The sequence below is a fragment of the Gopherus evgoodei genome, chromosome 10 (genome assembly GCF_007399415.2).
Source record: "Gopherus evgoodei ecotype Sinaloan lineage chromosome 10, rGopEvg1_v1.p, whole genome shotgun sequence".
NCBI classification, from domain to species: Eukaryota; Metazoa; Chordata; order Testudines; family Testudinidae; genus Gopherus; species Gopherus evgoodei.
Window position 1 is genome coordinate 68,844,283 of NC_044331.1, and position 17,956 is coordinate 68,862,238.

Consider the following 17,956-nt stretch of genomic DNA (forward strand, 5'->3'; position numbering starts at 1 on the left):
ACCTTAACAATATTTCATTCCATCTCTTCCTGTATGTGGAAGAGTTGAACTATAAAAGCTTTCTTTAATTAGATATAGACTATGAAATGATCAAAATGTTTTTGCTGAATTATTTAATCTAATTGATTAACAATTATTAATAAAAATAATCTTGGATTTCTTTAATAGTGTGGAACTGATTTATTACAGCCTTTAAACTTGAAACATATTGCTGGTGTTTAACAGGATGTGCTGTGACACAGATGCAGTTGTTTTCCCAGGTTTTATTTCCCCTTTGTCTTTTTCTACTTATTCACAGTTGCTAACAATAATACAGGATCCCAGCTCAGTGAAGAGAGGGGCACCAAAAGTTATTTCCTGGTCAATAATCTGACCTATCCACTACCTCTGCTCTTAGTAGAACTAAGCCAGAGAAATGACAGCATGCAAAATCCTCAGTGCATCCTTCAAATCTCTCAGATTCACTAGATGGCAGCATAATATAATGGAGTTCAAGGAAGTCTTTGCAGATGAAATTCCTGGACCCTGTAGAAAACAATCGTTATTTCAAAGTTTGCATTTTACAATTTGCTAAAGATTAACTTCTTATTTTCTTGGCAGGAAAACTAGTATATGAAAGAATTTTATCCATGTGTCTGGATAATCGCGGCTCTTTACCAGGTAACTTTGTGCCAGCCTTGTGCTATTCTTCTTGTAGAGATGTGTAAATTTACCATGTTTACCAAGCGAAGTTTGGGATTGTGAGGAATTTCAACAAATTCAGTTTTGCTTCCAAGCTTTATAAAAGAAAAACACATGGGAAGACTTTAGTGCATACCTCAGTTCCTATGGGGGAGAACTAGAGTTTTTAAGTGGGGCCAAGCCAGTGGTGCAGTAGAAAAATATTACCTGGTTAATGTCCTCTGAAAAGAAATCAGGCTGCTTGTGTTTGCTGAGTTTGGATTTAGTTGCTGTTCCTAGTTTTTAACATGTCCATAACAGGTTACTTTAATCACTCCCACAACTTTACATAAATTTACTTCCTAACTATAGATAACCCAACATAAAACTTGTCACAGTAAAATGTACTCGTTTCCAGTTTTAATGATTCTGAACATTAGCAAGGTTTGTTTGTAGGGCAGGGAGGATGTGTAACTTCTAGGGCAGGAGGAAGTGAAAGATAACAGTTGGGAGACAGCTAGGGTGGAACTACTATTCCCGCTCACTCCAGTCCTAAAACAAGGGAAAACACCTTTTGTCCTCTTTCCTCCTCATATTCTCGTATCCTACAGTTTTTCAGCATGCTTATAACATGGTTTTATCTGTCTGCGCAGACAAAAAATAAACCAAATTACCACACTGTTTGGCCACAACCATGTTTAAATATGGTTATTTTCATGTTGTAGATGAGCCCCTGCAAATTTCGTTATAAAATAAAAGTATTTACCTTTGATTTCATCACAAACAGCTTGCAACACTAAACCGGTAGAATTGTGAGAAACAAGTCAGTAATAATATTTTCTTTGGTGAGCTTTCTTTTTTCTCGTTGCTATTTAACACTCCACCCCCTAAGGACAGCTCTCTCTGGGTGAAGCAAGAGTCAAAATATTTTGGAAAGAAATCTCTACCAGCAATGATATCAGGAATGAAATTTTCCAGTAACCTACACACCCACTCACAATTTCGTATGCAGAACCCTGCCTTGAGCAGCTGTATGAAATGAGAACAAAGTCATTGGTATTTGTACTCATTCTTTCTGTTCCAATAAGGTTAGAACTTCTGATTTAGCACCAGAGTTCTCTGCCTCCAGGAAACCAAACTACAGTGTAGCTCTTGCTCATTGAAAGATACCTGAGTTATGTTTATCTGTGAGGGCACAATTGCAATGCTTTTGTGCAATGAATTTAATTTGTTCAGTATTTGCTAATGAGACCAATATATTATAGAAAAGAACCTGTCAACAAAGCTGATTTTCCTTTAAGTGGTAATCATTGCCTTTACTTTAAGCAGATGATCAAAGTGTATTTCCAGTATGTTCAAGATCACTAATTCTGTGATGACTTTTTGTTATAGTTTGAGGATTTAGCATTTTGAGGGTTGTGTTAATAACTGTTTGAGTTAGCACTATTCTTAACTGGCTTGGCAACTACAGCACACTTGAAATAAAGACGTCATATTCCCATAGTGCTGTGTTATGTAAAAGGCCTCTAGCTGTGGGGGGTGGGGAATTGCACTGTTTCTCTACAATTTTGACACAGGCTTAGTGTTCTGAGGAACAACAACAAGCACAGCAGCAGAATAATAAGTAGAAATGGAAAAGAAAATTCTGCTACCAGTCAATTTCATTAAAATGTTTTTGCTTGTACGTGTATTTCCTGGTTCTTGACAGAAAGGCATGCAGATTATGGATAGAACTTTGTTCCTTCACCATTGTCTCTAAAATTGTAAGTCCAGTGGACAAAATTGGGGGAAGAAAAAGCAAAGGTCAACCACTGCTTGCTTAATATTGACTAATACATACCTTGGAGTGAGAAATATCTGTCTAAAGCTGTGTAGACAGAGAAGAGCCCTTTGAAATACTTTGCATATACTGCAAAAAGCTGATTCATCAAAAGGTGTAAATTACAAAGATTGAAATATAAACAGACACGGAACAGAGAATGAAGTCTTCTCCCCTGAGAGGACTGTGCCTGTGCTTTTTAAGATTACTAGGTTGGTGAGATGCCACTTTTTAAATGGTTTACTGTGAAACATCAGGGTGCAAATTAAACAGACAGCAAGCTCAAAATGGGGTGGTTATGCAAATAAAGGTTCCAGTCTTACTGCAAATTACTGTTAAGATTGCTTTGAGTTAATGGTAACAGGGACAGACTCATAGTCTTCAAGGGTGATCACAATCTTGCACGTATCTTGGGACCCAGTGGAAGATCTACACTGAGGACTTCTGGGTTTGGGGCCATTCACCTAGTAAGTCCTAGCTCAGTGCCAAAGATTCTCCTTCCTCCCTCTCCCCCACTTTTTAAACAGGATGATTCTGGGTAGAGATAGGAAGGCCAGAGAGAGAGACTGGATAATACTGCAACATAGAAATTATAGAAATGTAGGGATGGAAGGGACCACAAGAGATGTCTAGTCCATCCCCCCTATGTCAAGGCAGAATTACGTATGCCTATGCCATCCCTGACAGTTTGTCTAATCTTTTCTTAACTATCTCCAGTGACAGAGTTTCCACAGCCTCCACACTTAACCTGTTCCAGTGCTTAACTATCCTTAAAGTTAGAAAGATTGTTCTTAATATCAAACCTAAATATCCTTTGCTACAAATTAAGCAGATTCCTTCTTGTCCTCCCCTTAGTGCACACAGAAGACAATTGATCACTGTCCTATATAACAGCCCTTAACAGATTTGAGTATTTTTATCAGATCCCCACTCATTCTTCTGTTCTGTAGGCTAAACATGCCAGTTTTTTCAACCTTTCCTCAGAGGTCAGGTTTTCTAAACCTCTTATCATTTTTGTTGCTCTCCTCCAGACTGTCTCGAGTTTTTTCACATCTTTCTTAAAGTGTGGCACCCAAAATTGGATGTAGTGCTCCAGCTGAGGCCTCACCCATGCTGAATAGAGCAGAACTATTACCTCTCATGTCTTAAATGTGACACTGCTGTTAACACCTCCCGGAATATTTGCCTTTTTTGCAGCAGAATCACATTGTTGACTCACATTCAGTGCCCATATATCTATGTCTGTTGCCACTTTCTGTATCCAAGATTTGCTGGGAGGGAAGTGGAGAGTATTCATCTTGTATAAGCACAAATATAGGTATCAGCAAAAGGATGGGGTCTGGAATTATCCGTCACTAGTTAGCATTTCCCATGAAGCTGAATTTGATTAAGAATTTTTCACTTTTTGCTACAGCTCTCAAATTTAATAGTGGCAGTATTATGAGGCTTCCATTTCTAGATTATTAAACACTCCATTGGAATATAGACATTTCCTTGTCAACATTATTATTCGAAGTATATCAAAGAGTGCCTTTCCTTGAAATGTGGAGTATTCCACCAATACTTGGCAATGCAACTGCCACACAGAGCAAGTCTGTTTTGTTTTTTTTTAACTTTATGTCAGTAATGATGAAACTGTTTGAAAGTATTGTGTGCCAATGGTGGAAAACCAGAAGATTTTGAGGATACTTTAAAAATGAAACTATAGGGAATCTTACAAGTAAATTTGTAAGACCTCAGACAGAGACCTCAGTCAGTCAGGAACACTGCATATTCATTGTAATGTGTTCGTAGATCTTGGTCCTTAAGTGTTAGGTTTGCTTGTTGGTTCAGAACTTTGACTCTGGGTGTTTTGCTTCTGGTAATGTTGGTTGATGTTTTGCAAATTATTTTTTATACACCTGAAGTAAGCTAGGCAACATCTCTGTTAGATGAGTAAATTCAGACACAGAAGTTCAGTGGCTTGTCTGAAGTCACACGCTGGGCTCGTGTCCTATCTGGTAATAGAGCTCAGGAGTTGTGACTGCCAGTCACAGTTTTTGGCCACATTCCCTCCCTAATTAATTTAATTTTAACCAACAGGATTTCAGTATGCAGGTTAAGAAAGTTTTGGAGTGTAGCCCAGTGGGCTAACTTGTCTTTATTATATTAACTGCTTTATATTCTGCTTTTACTATATTCAATAGTAATTCAAGGATCCTACAGGCCTGTATACTGTAAGACAGGAGTGAGGAACCTTTTTTCTATTGGGGCCACTGACACGCAGAAAAAAATCAGTCGTGGACCCCACACAGCCTGTGGGGGGGCATGGAGGCTCAGGGATTCCCCCCACAGCAAGGGGAGCCAGCACTCATGGCTCCAGCCCAGTGGTAGGGGTGAGTGGGGAGGCTTGGGGCTTGCCCTAGACTCCGGGGTGGGGCCAGAAATGAGGGGTTCAGGGTGTAGGAGGGGGCTTCAGGCTGGGGCACAGCGTTGGGGTGTGGGAGGGGACAAGGGCTCCTGCTAGGGGTGTGGGCTCTGGGGTGGGCCTAGGGATGAGGGGATTGGGGTGCTGGAGGGGGCTCTGGGCTGGGGCCAAGGGATTTGGAGTGTGGGAGCTGACTCAGGGTTGAGATTGGGGTGCAGGAGGAGGTTTAGGGTGTGGGCTCCAAGAGGGAGTTTGTGGGAAGGGATTCTGACCTGGGGTAGAGGGTTCAGGGTGCGAGCTCTGGCCAGCGCTTACCTCAGGCGGCTCTCGATCGGTTGCGCAATGGTGCTAAGGAGGCTTCTTGCCTGCCCTGGCTCTGTTCTGTTCCCAGAAGTGGCCCCCATGTCCAGCCCCTAGGCAGAGGGGACAGGTGACTCTGTGCGGTGTGCACTGCCTGTGCCGGCAGGCGCCGTCCCCACAGCTCCCATCGGCCATGGTTCTTGGCCAGTGGGAGCTGTGGAGCCAGCACTGGAGGTGGGGGCAGTGTGCTGAGCTTCCCTGATCACCCCAGCTCCTAGGGGCTGCAGAGACGTGTGTTGTTTCTGGGAGCTGCATGGAGCTGACAGGACTTTCAATGGCCTGGCAACCCCAGCTTCCCCCTGCAGCAGGGTGAGCTGGCACTTATGGCTCCAGCCCTGCAGAGGGTGCTGAGACCTGGGGCTTCCGGCCCGCAGTGCAGAGACTTGCCACGGCCCAGATGAAATGAAAAAGCAGGCTGGCAAGTTAGCATAAGGCTTGAGGCCTATGAACTTTGAACAGATAAGTGGCCCAACTGAAACCCCAAGTATTGAGGGTTGACAGGTTCTTGTCCCAAGATCGGACCCGGTATTATTCAAATTATTGTATAGTTGGGAACCCCGATGTGCACAGTTGCAACATTCACACTATAGGAACTCCTCTATATTTACAAATAATTTATTACTATATTTACCAGTCACAAACGCCCAACTCAGTAAGATAGATAAAGTTGCTGCAAAATGTACATCTGCACATCCATATACTCATACCACGTTAGCCATCTATGATCATCTTCCTCATCACCATCACCTTCCCCCTCATTACCAGTGGCCATTTCTGACACCTCCCAAAGACTACGGGTATGTCTACATCTACAATTTTGCAGCGCTGGTTGTTACAGCTGTATTAGTACAGCTGTATAGGGCCAGCGCTGCAGAGTGGCCACACTTACAGCAACCAGCACTGCAAGTGGTGTTAGATGTGGCCACACTGCAGCGCTGTTGGGCGGCTTCAAGGGGGGTTTGGCGAACGCGAGAGCAAACCGCAGGGAAGGAGACCTGCTTGCACGGGGGGTTCGGGGAACGCGAGAGCAAACCGGGGAAGGAGACCTGCTTGATTACCAGAGAGGCTTCCTCAGGTATGCTGCGATACCTGCTTATTCCACGGAGGTCAAGAAAAGCGCTGGTAAGTGTCTACACTTGATTACCAGCGCTGGATCACCAGCGCTGGATCCTCTACACCCGAGACAAAACGGGAGTACGGCCAGCGCTGCAAACAGGGAGTTGCAGCGCTGGCGATGCCCTGCAGATGTGTACACCTTCTAAGTTGCAGCGCTGTAACCCCCTCACCAGCGCTGCAACTTTATGATGTAGACAAGCCCTACATCTCCTTCCGCTTCTAGGCTGCGATGCCACTGTTTGATGCATATTCAGTAGGGGAGTTTCCCCTTTTTCCTTATTTGTATATCCTCACCTTACTAATGTTGGAGTGTCCTCCGAACGGTTAGTATATCAGTGATTTCAGTTTATTATTATATACGTCAGTTCGTTACCATGGCCCTCTTATGGTTAGGTATCTGCAGATGTGCTCATGTATCTGTTATTAATCAACTAAGAAAAGTAGAAGTAGTATACTAGAGACACAGAAACAAAGAAAAGAAACAGCTGAGGAAAAAGAGGAAGTCCCTGGTGAGTTACAGTATTTCTGACTAGCATTAAATTCTGACTGAGAGATTAGTTAAATTAGTTCCTATCCCGCGTAGGGAGATTGTTCCTGTGTGCCCATCGGGGTCCCATCTGTGGGTGCTAATCTGTAGCCCGATCTGTAGAGTTACATATTAATTGTATTAATTTCTTAAGAATCCCCAGTTATCTCTTTGAGGGTTGACAGGGGGCAACACTTCTTGTTCTTGTCACAATCCCACTACTCAAAAAGTGAGATTCTTAGGCTTCTACAGAGGAGGAGGTTAGGGTTGCCAGGTGTCCAATTTTTTGACCAGAAAGCCCAGCTGAAAAGGGACCCTGGCGGCTCTGGTAAACACTTCTGACCAGGCCATTAAAAGTCCAGTTGGCGGTGCAGGTAGGCCCCATACCTGGAAGCTGCCGGCATCTCCCTCTGGCTCCTAGGTGGAGGGGCAGTGATGGAGGCTCTGTGCACTGCCTCAGCACCAGCTCAGCAGCTCCCATTGGCCAGGAACCGTGGCCAGTGGGAGCTGAGGGGGTGATGCTTGTATGCATGGGCAGAGCCATATGGTCGTGCCTCCGCTTGGGAGCTGGAGGGAGTTGTCACTGCTTCTGGGGAGCCCACATCCCATCCCCCCCGCACCCTAAACCCCTCATCCCCCTGCACCACCCCAGAGCCCGCATTTGGAGCCCTCATCCCTGCTGCACCCCACCACACTGCCCTTCAACCCAGTGAAAATGAGTGAGCGAGGGTGGGGGAGAGCGAGCATCGGAGGGACGGGGGAATGAAATGAGAGGGAGTGGGATCTTGGAGAAACGACAGGGCAGGGGATGGGGCAAGTTGGCAACCCTAGAGAAGGTGAGCGTAAGGAGCGGGAGCGTGCGAGGAGACAAAAGCAGAGAGGACGATAAAGAACACTATTTCTCAGCTCTTCCGTATGATGATTACATAGGAGTTACATGTCTAGCTCTAAAATAATAACAGTGTATATTATGAACTATTGGGTTGACATCAGGAATTAGACCAAATGAAATAAATCAATATTACTACAAAATAGAAGTGGAGCTCTGGGAACCCAGCATTGCTACTCACTCCAAGTTTGCAGTCAAGCAGTTGTCTGTATTGCTGGAAAGGAGATCCTAGAATTACATTGTCCAGTTCATTACCGTATGTTTAACTTCTTTTTAAAAGGAAAATACCCAATGTGCCATTTTAAATAAATGTAACTAATGTAATTTAATTCAGAACTAAATGTAATATGCTTGGCTCTGGCTTTGTTTCTGCAGATAATTTTACTCCAGAAAGTGTTAATGATACTGCCAAAGAAACCTGTTTAAACTGGTTCTTCAAGATTGCTTCAATCAGAGAGCTCATTCCCAGATTGTATCCTTTTCAAATGAGTTTGACTGTCAAAATGGTACACTATTATGGCTGAAGTTTTGAAAGGAATTAAAGTAATATGAGAAGGTAGTGAAGTTTATGTTGACAATCTAAACAATAATCATCACCTCAGGTTTTAGTTTGAAAATATGTCTATCTTACGTGTTTATATGCCCCCCATCACAACAGTATTTGAATACCTCTTTATTGTTTTTATCTTCACTAACACCCCTGTGAGGTAGTGAAGTACTGTTATTACCATCTTTTTAACAGATGGGGAACTAACTGAGGCACATAGAAGCTAGGTGATTTGACCCAGGTTATACAGTCAGATTTTAGTAGAGCAGGAAATTGAACCTCAATCTCCCAAGACATAGGTTAGTACCCTAACAGCTGGACCATTTTTCTCTTCAGAATAAGGCAAATGGAGCTCACAATTGTTTTATTATAATTGTATGATTTTTGTTACTATAGTGTCTGTCCAAGACTCCATTGTGCTGGGCACTATCGAAACAGAACAGATCCCTGCCCCAGGTTTTGCATTGAGAGTGAATTCCAACTTGGACTAAATCTTAATTGTGTAGTAGTTGAATCAGAAATCCAAGTGTCTATAGGGTTTTAATGGTAACACAGACCTGTTAACTTCCAAAATTTCTGGTAACCCCATATTGAGCTTTTCCTCCCAGCCCTTCCTTCTCCCTGTTTATATTGACCCCTTTAGTTTTGTTTGGATTTTGAGCTTTGAAGTTTTTTCAAATTCCTTGAATCATGTGGTACTGTAGTCTGACAGGGGCAGCTCTAGACATTTTGCCGCCCCAAGCATGGAGGGTCCGCTGGTCCCACGGCTTCAGCGGACCTCCCGCAGGTGTGCCTGCAGGAGGTCCGCTGAAGCCACAGGACCAGCGGACCCTCCACAGCCAAGCCGCTGAAGGCACTGTACCTGCCATCCTAGCGGCTACCGGCAGAGTGCCCCCGGTGACTTGCCACCCCAGGCACGCGCTTGGAGCGCTGGTGCCCGGAGCCGCCCCGGTAGCCTGAGTGCCTTGGTGGTGGGGCATGGCAGCACATAATGATGATGGTTTATTAAGTTGAGTTTACATGCTATAAACTGGACATATTTGAAAACTAAATGGGAAACCTATAAAAGCCACAAAACAAGTAGTACAGCTAACGATATTAGGTGTTAGAATACCCTTACCATGTGATGCCCAAGAGAAATTAATTTCATAGTCAGGGAGTTGTCACAGTTCAGGGCAACTGTACCTGTATTTCCCCTCAGTGGTTTAGCAAGGGCATGGCACCCACTCTTGGCCTTCAGCTCCCCAGCTGTTTCCTCTTTTGGGTGGAGACGTGGGTCCGTGTCCCTCTCCCCATTCTGACTGGGATAGTCTCAGGTTGCACAGTTCCCCTGCCTTCACTATGTAATTCCAGCACAGAAAGGTTGCACAAGGGTACCTGCCTGCTCTTCAGAGATGGATAACAATGTAATTGTTACAGAGATGTTACCATGCAGCTCTTTCTAAGCAAGCGTACCTTATTCTTACGATATGAAGCATTACAGAGCAGTCATCTTAAAAACAATAAAAGAATTTACACGCACAATAATAAGCTTACCAGAGTTCATCCCAGCTCTCACATGAGCTCTGGCAAGTCCAGTCTTTTAATACCCCATCCAAGGGTCATCCTTATGGTGAATTATGAGATCTCAAAATCCTAATAACCGGTTCCCTACCAGGTCCTCGGTGGTGGTGGGGTCTTCACTCAGCCGAAATCCTGGAGCAAGTGAAGACATGCGCGCGCACACACACACACACACACACCCCCCGCTGCAGTGCCACCGAAGACCCAGTAGGGAACTGCGCAGTGAGTACAAGCCCCATGTGCCTGTCACCCCCCCATCCGACCCCAACCCACGTCCTTCCCCCCTCAGAACCCGCAACCCATCAACCCCCCCCCACTTCTTGTCCCCTGACCACCCCCTCCTGAGACCCCCCACCCTGACTGCCTCCCAGGACCCCACCCCCTACCCAGTTTGCCCCACTCCCTGTCCCCTGACTGCCCCAACCCCATCCACCACCACCCCCCCGAAAGACCCATGGAACTCCGAGTGCCCCCCGCCCCCTCCAACCACTCCCTGCCCCTAATCCAACCCCTCCTACCAGCCCTGGCCCAGCCCCCTTACCATGCTGCTCAAAGTGGCAGGAGCTGCAGAGCTGCCCAGAGCGCTGGTGCCAGCAGTGTGGCGCGCTGGCGCTCTGCGAGGAGGGGAAGCAGAGGAGGGGCCGGGAGAGCCTCCCCAGCTGAGAACTCAGGCGGGCCAGAGAGGATGGTCCTGCGGGCCGGATGTGGCCCACAGACCGGAGTTTGCCCACCCGCCAACCCTGGTTCTACAGCGGCTTCTAAATTTAATAATCGGTTCTTGCGAACTGGTGTGAAGCAGCTGCAACTCACCACTGCTTATGGTTAAAAGTTCATCAGAGCATCCTGACTCAGAACAAGCCCCCAGTCTTATGAGGCCTCATAGGCCAAGTCTTTACAATCCTCCCCTAAGGACTGAGGCCCCTGCGTGGACCAGGAGTCCTTTTGCTGGAGCAGGAAGAATGCTGGAGACAGATTAACCCCTCCCCAGACTTTTATCCAAAAGTATTTCCTTTGTCTGTTAGTCTCTGGAGAATCCAATTTGAACCAGTATATGCATCTCTCTCCAGGGGCTGACTTCAAAGGGTTGACAATGGAGGAAGTACATTAGCATTCCTCCCCCCTATTAGAAAAGGTACATACACTGCCACATAGGATTGCCAGCTTTCTACTTGCACAAAACCAAATACCCCTGCCCAGCCCTTCTTCTGAGTCCCGCCTCTTCTTCGAGGCTCCACCCCTACTCCCTCCCTCTGTTGCTCACTCTCTCCACCCTCACTCGCTCATTTTTACAGGGCTGGCTCAAGGGGTGTTGGGTTGTGGGAGGGGGTGAGGGCTCTGGTGGGCTAGGCATGAGGGATTTGGGATGTAGGAGGGGGCTGAGGGGTTTGGAGTGTGGGAGGGAGCTCTGGGCTGGGGTAGGGGGATGCGCTGTGTGAGAGCTCTGGATGGGGGTGCAGACTCTGAGGTGGGGCTGGGAATGAGGGGTTGGGGTATAAGAGGGTGCTGTGGGCTGGTGCCAAGGGGTTTGGATGATGGGAGTGGGATCAGGGCTGGGGCTTGGGCAGGGGTCGGGGGTGCGGGAGGAGGTCAGGGATGCAGGATCTGGATGGTGCTTACCTCAAGCAGTTCATGGAAGCTGTGGCATGTCCTCCCTCTGGCTCTTACATGGAGGTGCACCCTGGTGGCTGTGTGTGCTGTCCTGTCTGCACACGCTGTCCCCGTTCCTAGCCATTGGGAGCTGCAGAGCTGGCGCTTGGGGAAGGGGCAGTGTATGGAGCTGTAGGTACTGGAGAGGGGACATTCCGCTGCTTCTGGAAGCTGTGTGAAGCCTGCCTTAGCCCCATTGCACTGCTGACTGGACTTTTAATGGCCTGGTCAGCAGTGCTGACTGGAGCTGCCAGGCTCCCTTTTCGACTAGGCATTCTGGTCAAAAATTGGACACCTGGCAACCCTACTGCTGCAACAACACATTAATGTACATACAGTGTGTCCCAAATGGGCTTAAATGAAATCTTATTGAATTAGGGCTATCTTTAGTTCCATAAGGTTGGTTCAGTATATTACAGGATATTTTCAGTCTGTCACGGGAGTAGTTTTGTTTTTCTTAAAAGGAGTACATCTTAGAAATTTTTTCCTTAACTTGGTTTTGTTGCAGCTATGTGGAAGCAGCAATACTGAAATGCAACAAGTTTCTGTCCAAAATGTAAGGCTAACATGCAGTTAATAAATATGGACAGCCAACAAATGGGTACATGTTAAAGTAGTATGTAGGGAATTAAGTATGCAAGTTCCATTATCAATAATGGCAGGAATCTTCTATGCTTTTGGAGGGGGCAATATTGATTGCTTTGGGCTCCTGATACGAATTCCATCAAGGTAAAATATTAGCACAGGTGGTGACATACTGATGCATCCACTCAAAGCACTTGCATAAGTGTAGTCTGAATGGAAGGTCAAGCATTTTGGGGGGAGGAGGTGTGGTTTACAAAACTGAAAGGAAAGCAAAATTGATGGGAGGTGGCTGAAGGTAAAAGAGAGGGTAACACAGCGAGAGAAATAGATAGGTCAGTAACCAGGCTAAAGGTAAGGTGGGGAAACAAGGTAGAGGCAATGAGCCTGGAAAGTAGTAGGGAATAGGCTCCAAGCAGAACTGAATCAATATTATTTTAAAAATAGCCCCTCAAGACTAATGGGCCTTTTCAGTTAATTGCTAAAATGAATACTATAGTCTCAATGGCTCTACAACGATAGCTTGATTATTTTTGGGTCTCCCAGTATGGGTCTGATCACACTTGTGCCAGTGCAGGTGTGTGTTGGAGGGGCAGGAGGGGTATTAGCATCCTGCACGACGTGCATGCAACAGCTTTGTGGTGAGTCCCTCCTTATAACCATAGTAGGTGAAATTGGGAGTGAAGTGCAGCCAGTGGATCTGTGACTGACTAGGAGATTCCCTGGCCATCATAGATCAACTGCCTCTGAGGCTTTTGGGCTGCTGCATCCCTGAGACTGCACTGCAACCAGAGAGAAGCTCCAGCTTCTCCAGTCTAGAGGAAAGGCTTCTTTCCTTCCATCAGTCCCCCAGCTCTTTGCAACTCTCCAGTACGTAGCCTGGCTGCTCCTAAGGCAAGTAGCATAATTCATGTCTATGTTACTTAGAGGACATTTTACTTAGTGACATTTTACTTCTAAATTAGACTTCGTGCTAATATGACTTTCCTTCGTTCCTCGAATTCTTGCTCCGATTTAAATTTAATAGTGCAGCCTTTCAAGTTATAGTATGTGTTGTGGTGCTCTGATCAATTCTTAAACTTCAACATTTAATTTTTTAAAAATCTTAACAGGGGAATTTCAGAATGTCTCCCGCGACTAACGACTATGATTAGAGGAATTGGAGATCCACTGGTTGCAGTCTATGCAAGGGCGTACCTGTGCAGGGTAGGCTACCATTTAACATTATTTAAAGTGAGCTTGTATCAATGGTATATTTCTCTCTTACTGCAGCCTCACCTGCCATTAAAGGAAGATTTTAATCAGGGCCGCCCGGGGGTGGGCAAGTGGGGCAATTTGCCCCAGGTCCCGCAGGGGCCCCCACAAGAATTTTTGGGGCCCCTGGAGCAGGGTCCTTCATTCGCTCTGGGGCCCCCGGAAAACTTTCATGGGACTGGGGCCGCCAGAGCTTCTTGTGCTCTGGGTCTTCAGCAGCAATTCAGTGGCAGGGGGCCCCCCGCTGCAGGTCTTCAGGGGACTTCGGCGGGTCCTGGAGCGGAAGGACCCACTGCCGCCAAAGACCCAAGGCCCCCTCAGTCCTCTGAGTGGCCTGATTTTAATTAGTGGCCACTTTTCTCTGACCTAAAAAGCGTTTCTGTTCCTCCTCTTAGAAAATTGCAAGATAGGATAACTTTTCCATTATAATCACAATTTGAAAACCTGCTGCATAATTGCCTATAATAATCATAGTAATTAAAAACTAATTTTCCAAGCTTGTCCTGCCAGTACTCTCTCCTGAGGGAAGAGGAAAATTGGGGATTGAGTCATAAAGAAAGCTTGTAGCTTTGTGGTATTAGACTGCTATATGAGTGCTAAGCATGGCTTCATGGCTTTTCAGAGGTACCATACAAGCTTTCATTCTACTTGAATTCATAGTCTCCCTGTTCATGCCATGAGAGCATCTGCTTTTGGAGGATGGCTTGATGAGTTTCATGATGAAAAAGTGTTAATTTTATGTTGTGTTTTAAAAACTAGGGGGTTGCATCTTGCGTAGGCTGAGCTTATTACATGCACTAGTGGCTCCTTGGTTTCCCCTATAAGCTCCCTGTGTGCCATTCTCCCTTCCCCTCTATTTCAGGGACTTGCTGCAACTCCCTCCAATCACCGCCCACCAAGGCTTTTGTGTGCACCCAAAATCCCCCTCCTCCCTCCATGTTAGGTGCTCTGTGTGCCCCTCCTTCCCTCATATAAGGGCCTCCCAATTTTCCACATAAGGGAGTTCTGTGTTCCCCCATTCCAGGAATCCCATTCTTCCCTCTATGGCAGTGGTTTCCAGACCAGGGTTCGTGAAATATTACAGGAGGTTCTCGGGGGAAAAAAATTCCCTAATGACGGACAGAGCTGTTCCTAAGAACCCCAGGCAGCACCGGGCCAGCGGCCTGGAGCCCCTGGACGTCCAAGAGCTAAGCAGATTGAAGCAAGCATATCTATCACACTGAGGAGATGTAAACTTCAGGACTCCTTATAAGAAATGGAAAGGGAGGTGGATATTTTTTGCTGTTTTTAAACTTAAATTGGCAGCTAGTATTGTTTTTTAAAATTATTATAAAGAACAAGTTTAAGCTTCGTTGTAACGTGCGTTGTTTGCCTGGACTGCTCAAGCCCTGAATGCTTGTGTAGGAGGAACTCTTTGAGTTGGCTTCTTAAATACCTTCATGTTGCTTCACATCTGATGCTCCTTGATGAGACTTAGGAGCCTTGTCTCATAACAGGCTTAGTCAAAGTGATACAAGCTACAGAAGTGAGATCTTAGAAGAGTGTTGCTGTTTTAATAATGTAATAAAAATACTGTGATAAATAATAATAGTGTGTAATAAGCATGTCATAAAAACAAATTTTATATTTTCAAGATCACTGCTTTTATAATTTATACTTGGGTAAAAGAGAAAATCCCTGGAAATATTCATTTTTAGGAGGGGTTCGCTAGACTTGACACTTTAGTGAAAGGGGTTCACAGGTTGTTAAAAGTTTGGGAACCACTGCCCTATGGTAAGGGCTCTTTGTGCATTCCCATCCCCGCCTCTCCTAACAGCAAGGTCCCCCAGTCTCATCCCGATGCCAGAGTCTGTCTGCCCTGCCCCCCAGTTGTTCCCCAAGGAGTTTTGTATGTCTCATTCTCCCTCCCGCTATGCCAGGTGTGCGCACCCCCAACCCCTCCTAATCATTATTATTCTTTCTGTCTGGGAGATAATCACGACATCCTGGATGATTGTTAAACTCTATCGGGGGGATGAGCAGAGGTGAGATGGCGGTTGCCGTTGTGCTGGAAGGTATTAATGGTTGCCATCAACTACTTGTTTGATCAACAGATAATTGCATAGGTGCTGAAAGCTGTGGGTATGCTAGTCAGATGGTAGCAGCTACATATATCCCCTTTTCCCCCCTTTCAGTTTCCCAGTTTTCCCCCAAATCAGTGGGGTTCTGACAACTGATGTTTAGACCATTCTCTCTCTGAAATTTTGGAATAAATAATGAAGCTGTAGTGCAGGTACAAATAAGATCTGTAAAGCAGCAGCATCGTTATATTGAGAGATCTCTGCTGTTGAATTGAATCAAAGAACCAGTTCTCTCTGTGGAAAGTTCATAGGGCAATGTATTTTTCTAAAGCTTATATGACTCAAATAGAAACAAAATATAAAGGCTAGAGATGCTTGGTCTGGGCGAATGCTGGGTACCTGCAGCTTCTGACAAAGTCAGTGGGAGTGGCAGGTGCCTCTCATGATCAGGCCTTGGGTGAGCAAAGTGATAGAAGAGGAGTCTTAAAAGCTGATTTTGGGTTTGTTTGTTTTTTTAACGTAACTGACTTATTGCTTTTTCATGAGTCATTTGTGTTCCAGTTTCTCTTCTCTTACGCTTGCACATAAAAAAAATTATCTTTTTTTTTATTTTCTAAAAAACAATTATAGTAAAGGAATTATAGTAAAAAAACCTCTGCATTAAAAAGTCATTATTTTAGGTTGCAAAATCAAGCACTCAAGAATTAGGAAAGGTTAGACTTAAAATTGCCTGTGATCTCTTAATTCAACCCCCTACATGTTTATGCATTACAATAGTCTTTAATTACGCAGTCCTGTACTATTTTTTTCCACAGGACCCTTGCTTCATTCAGTGCAAAGAATGGATGCACCAAAGGGCAGCCTTAAATCTGGCTTTTCCTAACATTATAATGCTAGTTTTTTGTCATGAACACCATACTAGGACCTGTTCTCAACAACCTCGTTTAAACACAATAGTAGCCAGCCCAGTTCTCATCTCAGTGGACAGGGCCATAGTATCACTTCCTAGTGAGGCAGGGATAATGATGGGCAAAAAGCACTCTGTTCAGTTCTCTGCTATAGTATCTTCATCTTATTGATATGTGTGTGAATATACTTATTTCCCTGGCGAATAACTCTGTTTCATAGCTGAAGGAGCATGGTAAGTGGTACAGATACAATTTTTCTTTTTCTTTGAATCTAGGTTGGGATGGAAGTGGCTCCTCATCTTAAAGAGAGCCTTAACAAGAATTTTTTTGACTTCCTTCTAACATTTAAGCAAGTAAGTAAATATGTATTGCCTGAGCGATGAAATAAGGGTGTTCTTTGAGCAACCTATGATGAAAATGCTTTTTTACAAATCCCTTTACAAGTGCTTGAAGCTAGAGTAGTAAATATTTTTGTAACTGTGAATCTGAAAAAAGTGTAATTTCACCATCCAATAGATGTCACCAGCAAAATTGATGATTACTAGACTGCACTATTTACCTTTACTGTGGTATTTCCTATATTTAGAATAGGAAATACTGCACATATTGTAGTAAAAGTATCTACTGTACATGGTGTATGCCCAAATTGTAAATAGTGCCCACTGTATATTTCTTCCGAATTCAGGAAAATATCCAGAATACTTGTTGAGCATACTGTGTTATTCAGTGATCCTGGTCTCTCAAAGCTTTCAGTAAACCTATAACTTCAAGATTTTTGTTTCCAGTTACTCGTAGCCCCAGACACCTTTTTCCCCACATTGGCAGCTCCTTCATCGTTTCCTTCCTTTACAGATGCATGGAGATACTGTTCAGAATCAGCTGGTAGTGCAGTGTGTGGAGATTCCATTGTATTTGACTCTCTACTCTCCTGCTATAGATTGGATTTTACAGTGTATTGCGTACCGTGCTCCCGAGGTAAATGATATATTCACCATGTAAATAAATGCTTGATAGTTAGCCAGAACAAAGAACGTATACAATATCTGATTTTTAAAAGATATTATAGATTCCTATGGTAATTGTTCATTGCTAGGCTATTTAGTACATATTGATGCAGGACCTGGGATGCTATATTCAAACTTGAATTGAAAAATGATCAAAGCTTATGTGAGTGATATTAACAACAGATATAGTTATAGTGCTGTAAATATACACGGGGCTTTACATAGTTAGCTAAGATGCTTGCAATGCTCTTAAGTGCCTACATTCTAAGTAACCATAAATAATTTCTAGTAAGAGTGCTTGAAAAGACAAAAAGGCCAATGTGAAAGGACTAGTAAGTGTAAAAACAAAACCATAGTGAAGGAGGCATAAGTGGGTTCATAATTATTTTTAGTTGTAGATATTAAGTTTAAAATTATAAGGCAAAGTTAAAGAATAAATGTAATATTACACAACGGACTAAAATAGGTCAACTTCGTTATTGCACTAAGCTGATGAAAACTTGGAAGTTTCTTATAAAAACTAAGTTCTAGATTTCCCTTTCATATAGTTTTAATATAAACAGAAGTACAGAAACAGAACTGTGGGTATAAGTAAATAAAATAGGGAACTTCTT

At 44.4% G+C, this 17,956-nt stretch overlaps 1 protein-coding gene across 1 annotated transcript in view; it reads left to right on the forward strand.

Annotated features, from left to right (window-relative positions):
• The window catches only part of VPS35L (VPS35 endosomal protein sorting factor like), a 114,482-nt gene that overhangs the window by 29,580 nt on the left and 66,946 nt on the right, over positions 1–17,956 (forward strand). The window contains exons 9-14 of the mRNA XM_030578430.1: positions 601–660; positions 8,153–8,249; positions 12,043–12,090; positions 13,229–13,322; positions 16,614–16,691; positions 17,191–17,313. Coding sequence (XP_030434290.1) covers positions 601–660; positions 8,153–8,249; positions 12,043–12,090; positions 13,229–13,322; positions 16,614–16,691; positions 17,191–17,313 — 500 coding nt within the window. The remainder of the gene's footprint in view (positions 1–600; positions 661–8,152; positions 8,250–12,042; positions 12,091–13,228; positions 13,323–16,613; positions 16,692–17,190; positions 17,314–17,956) is intronic.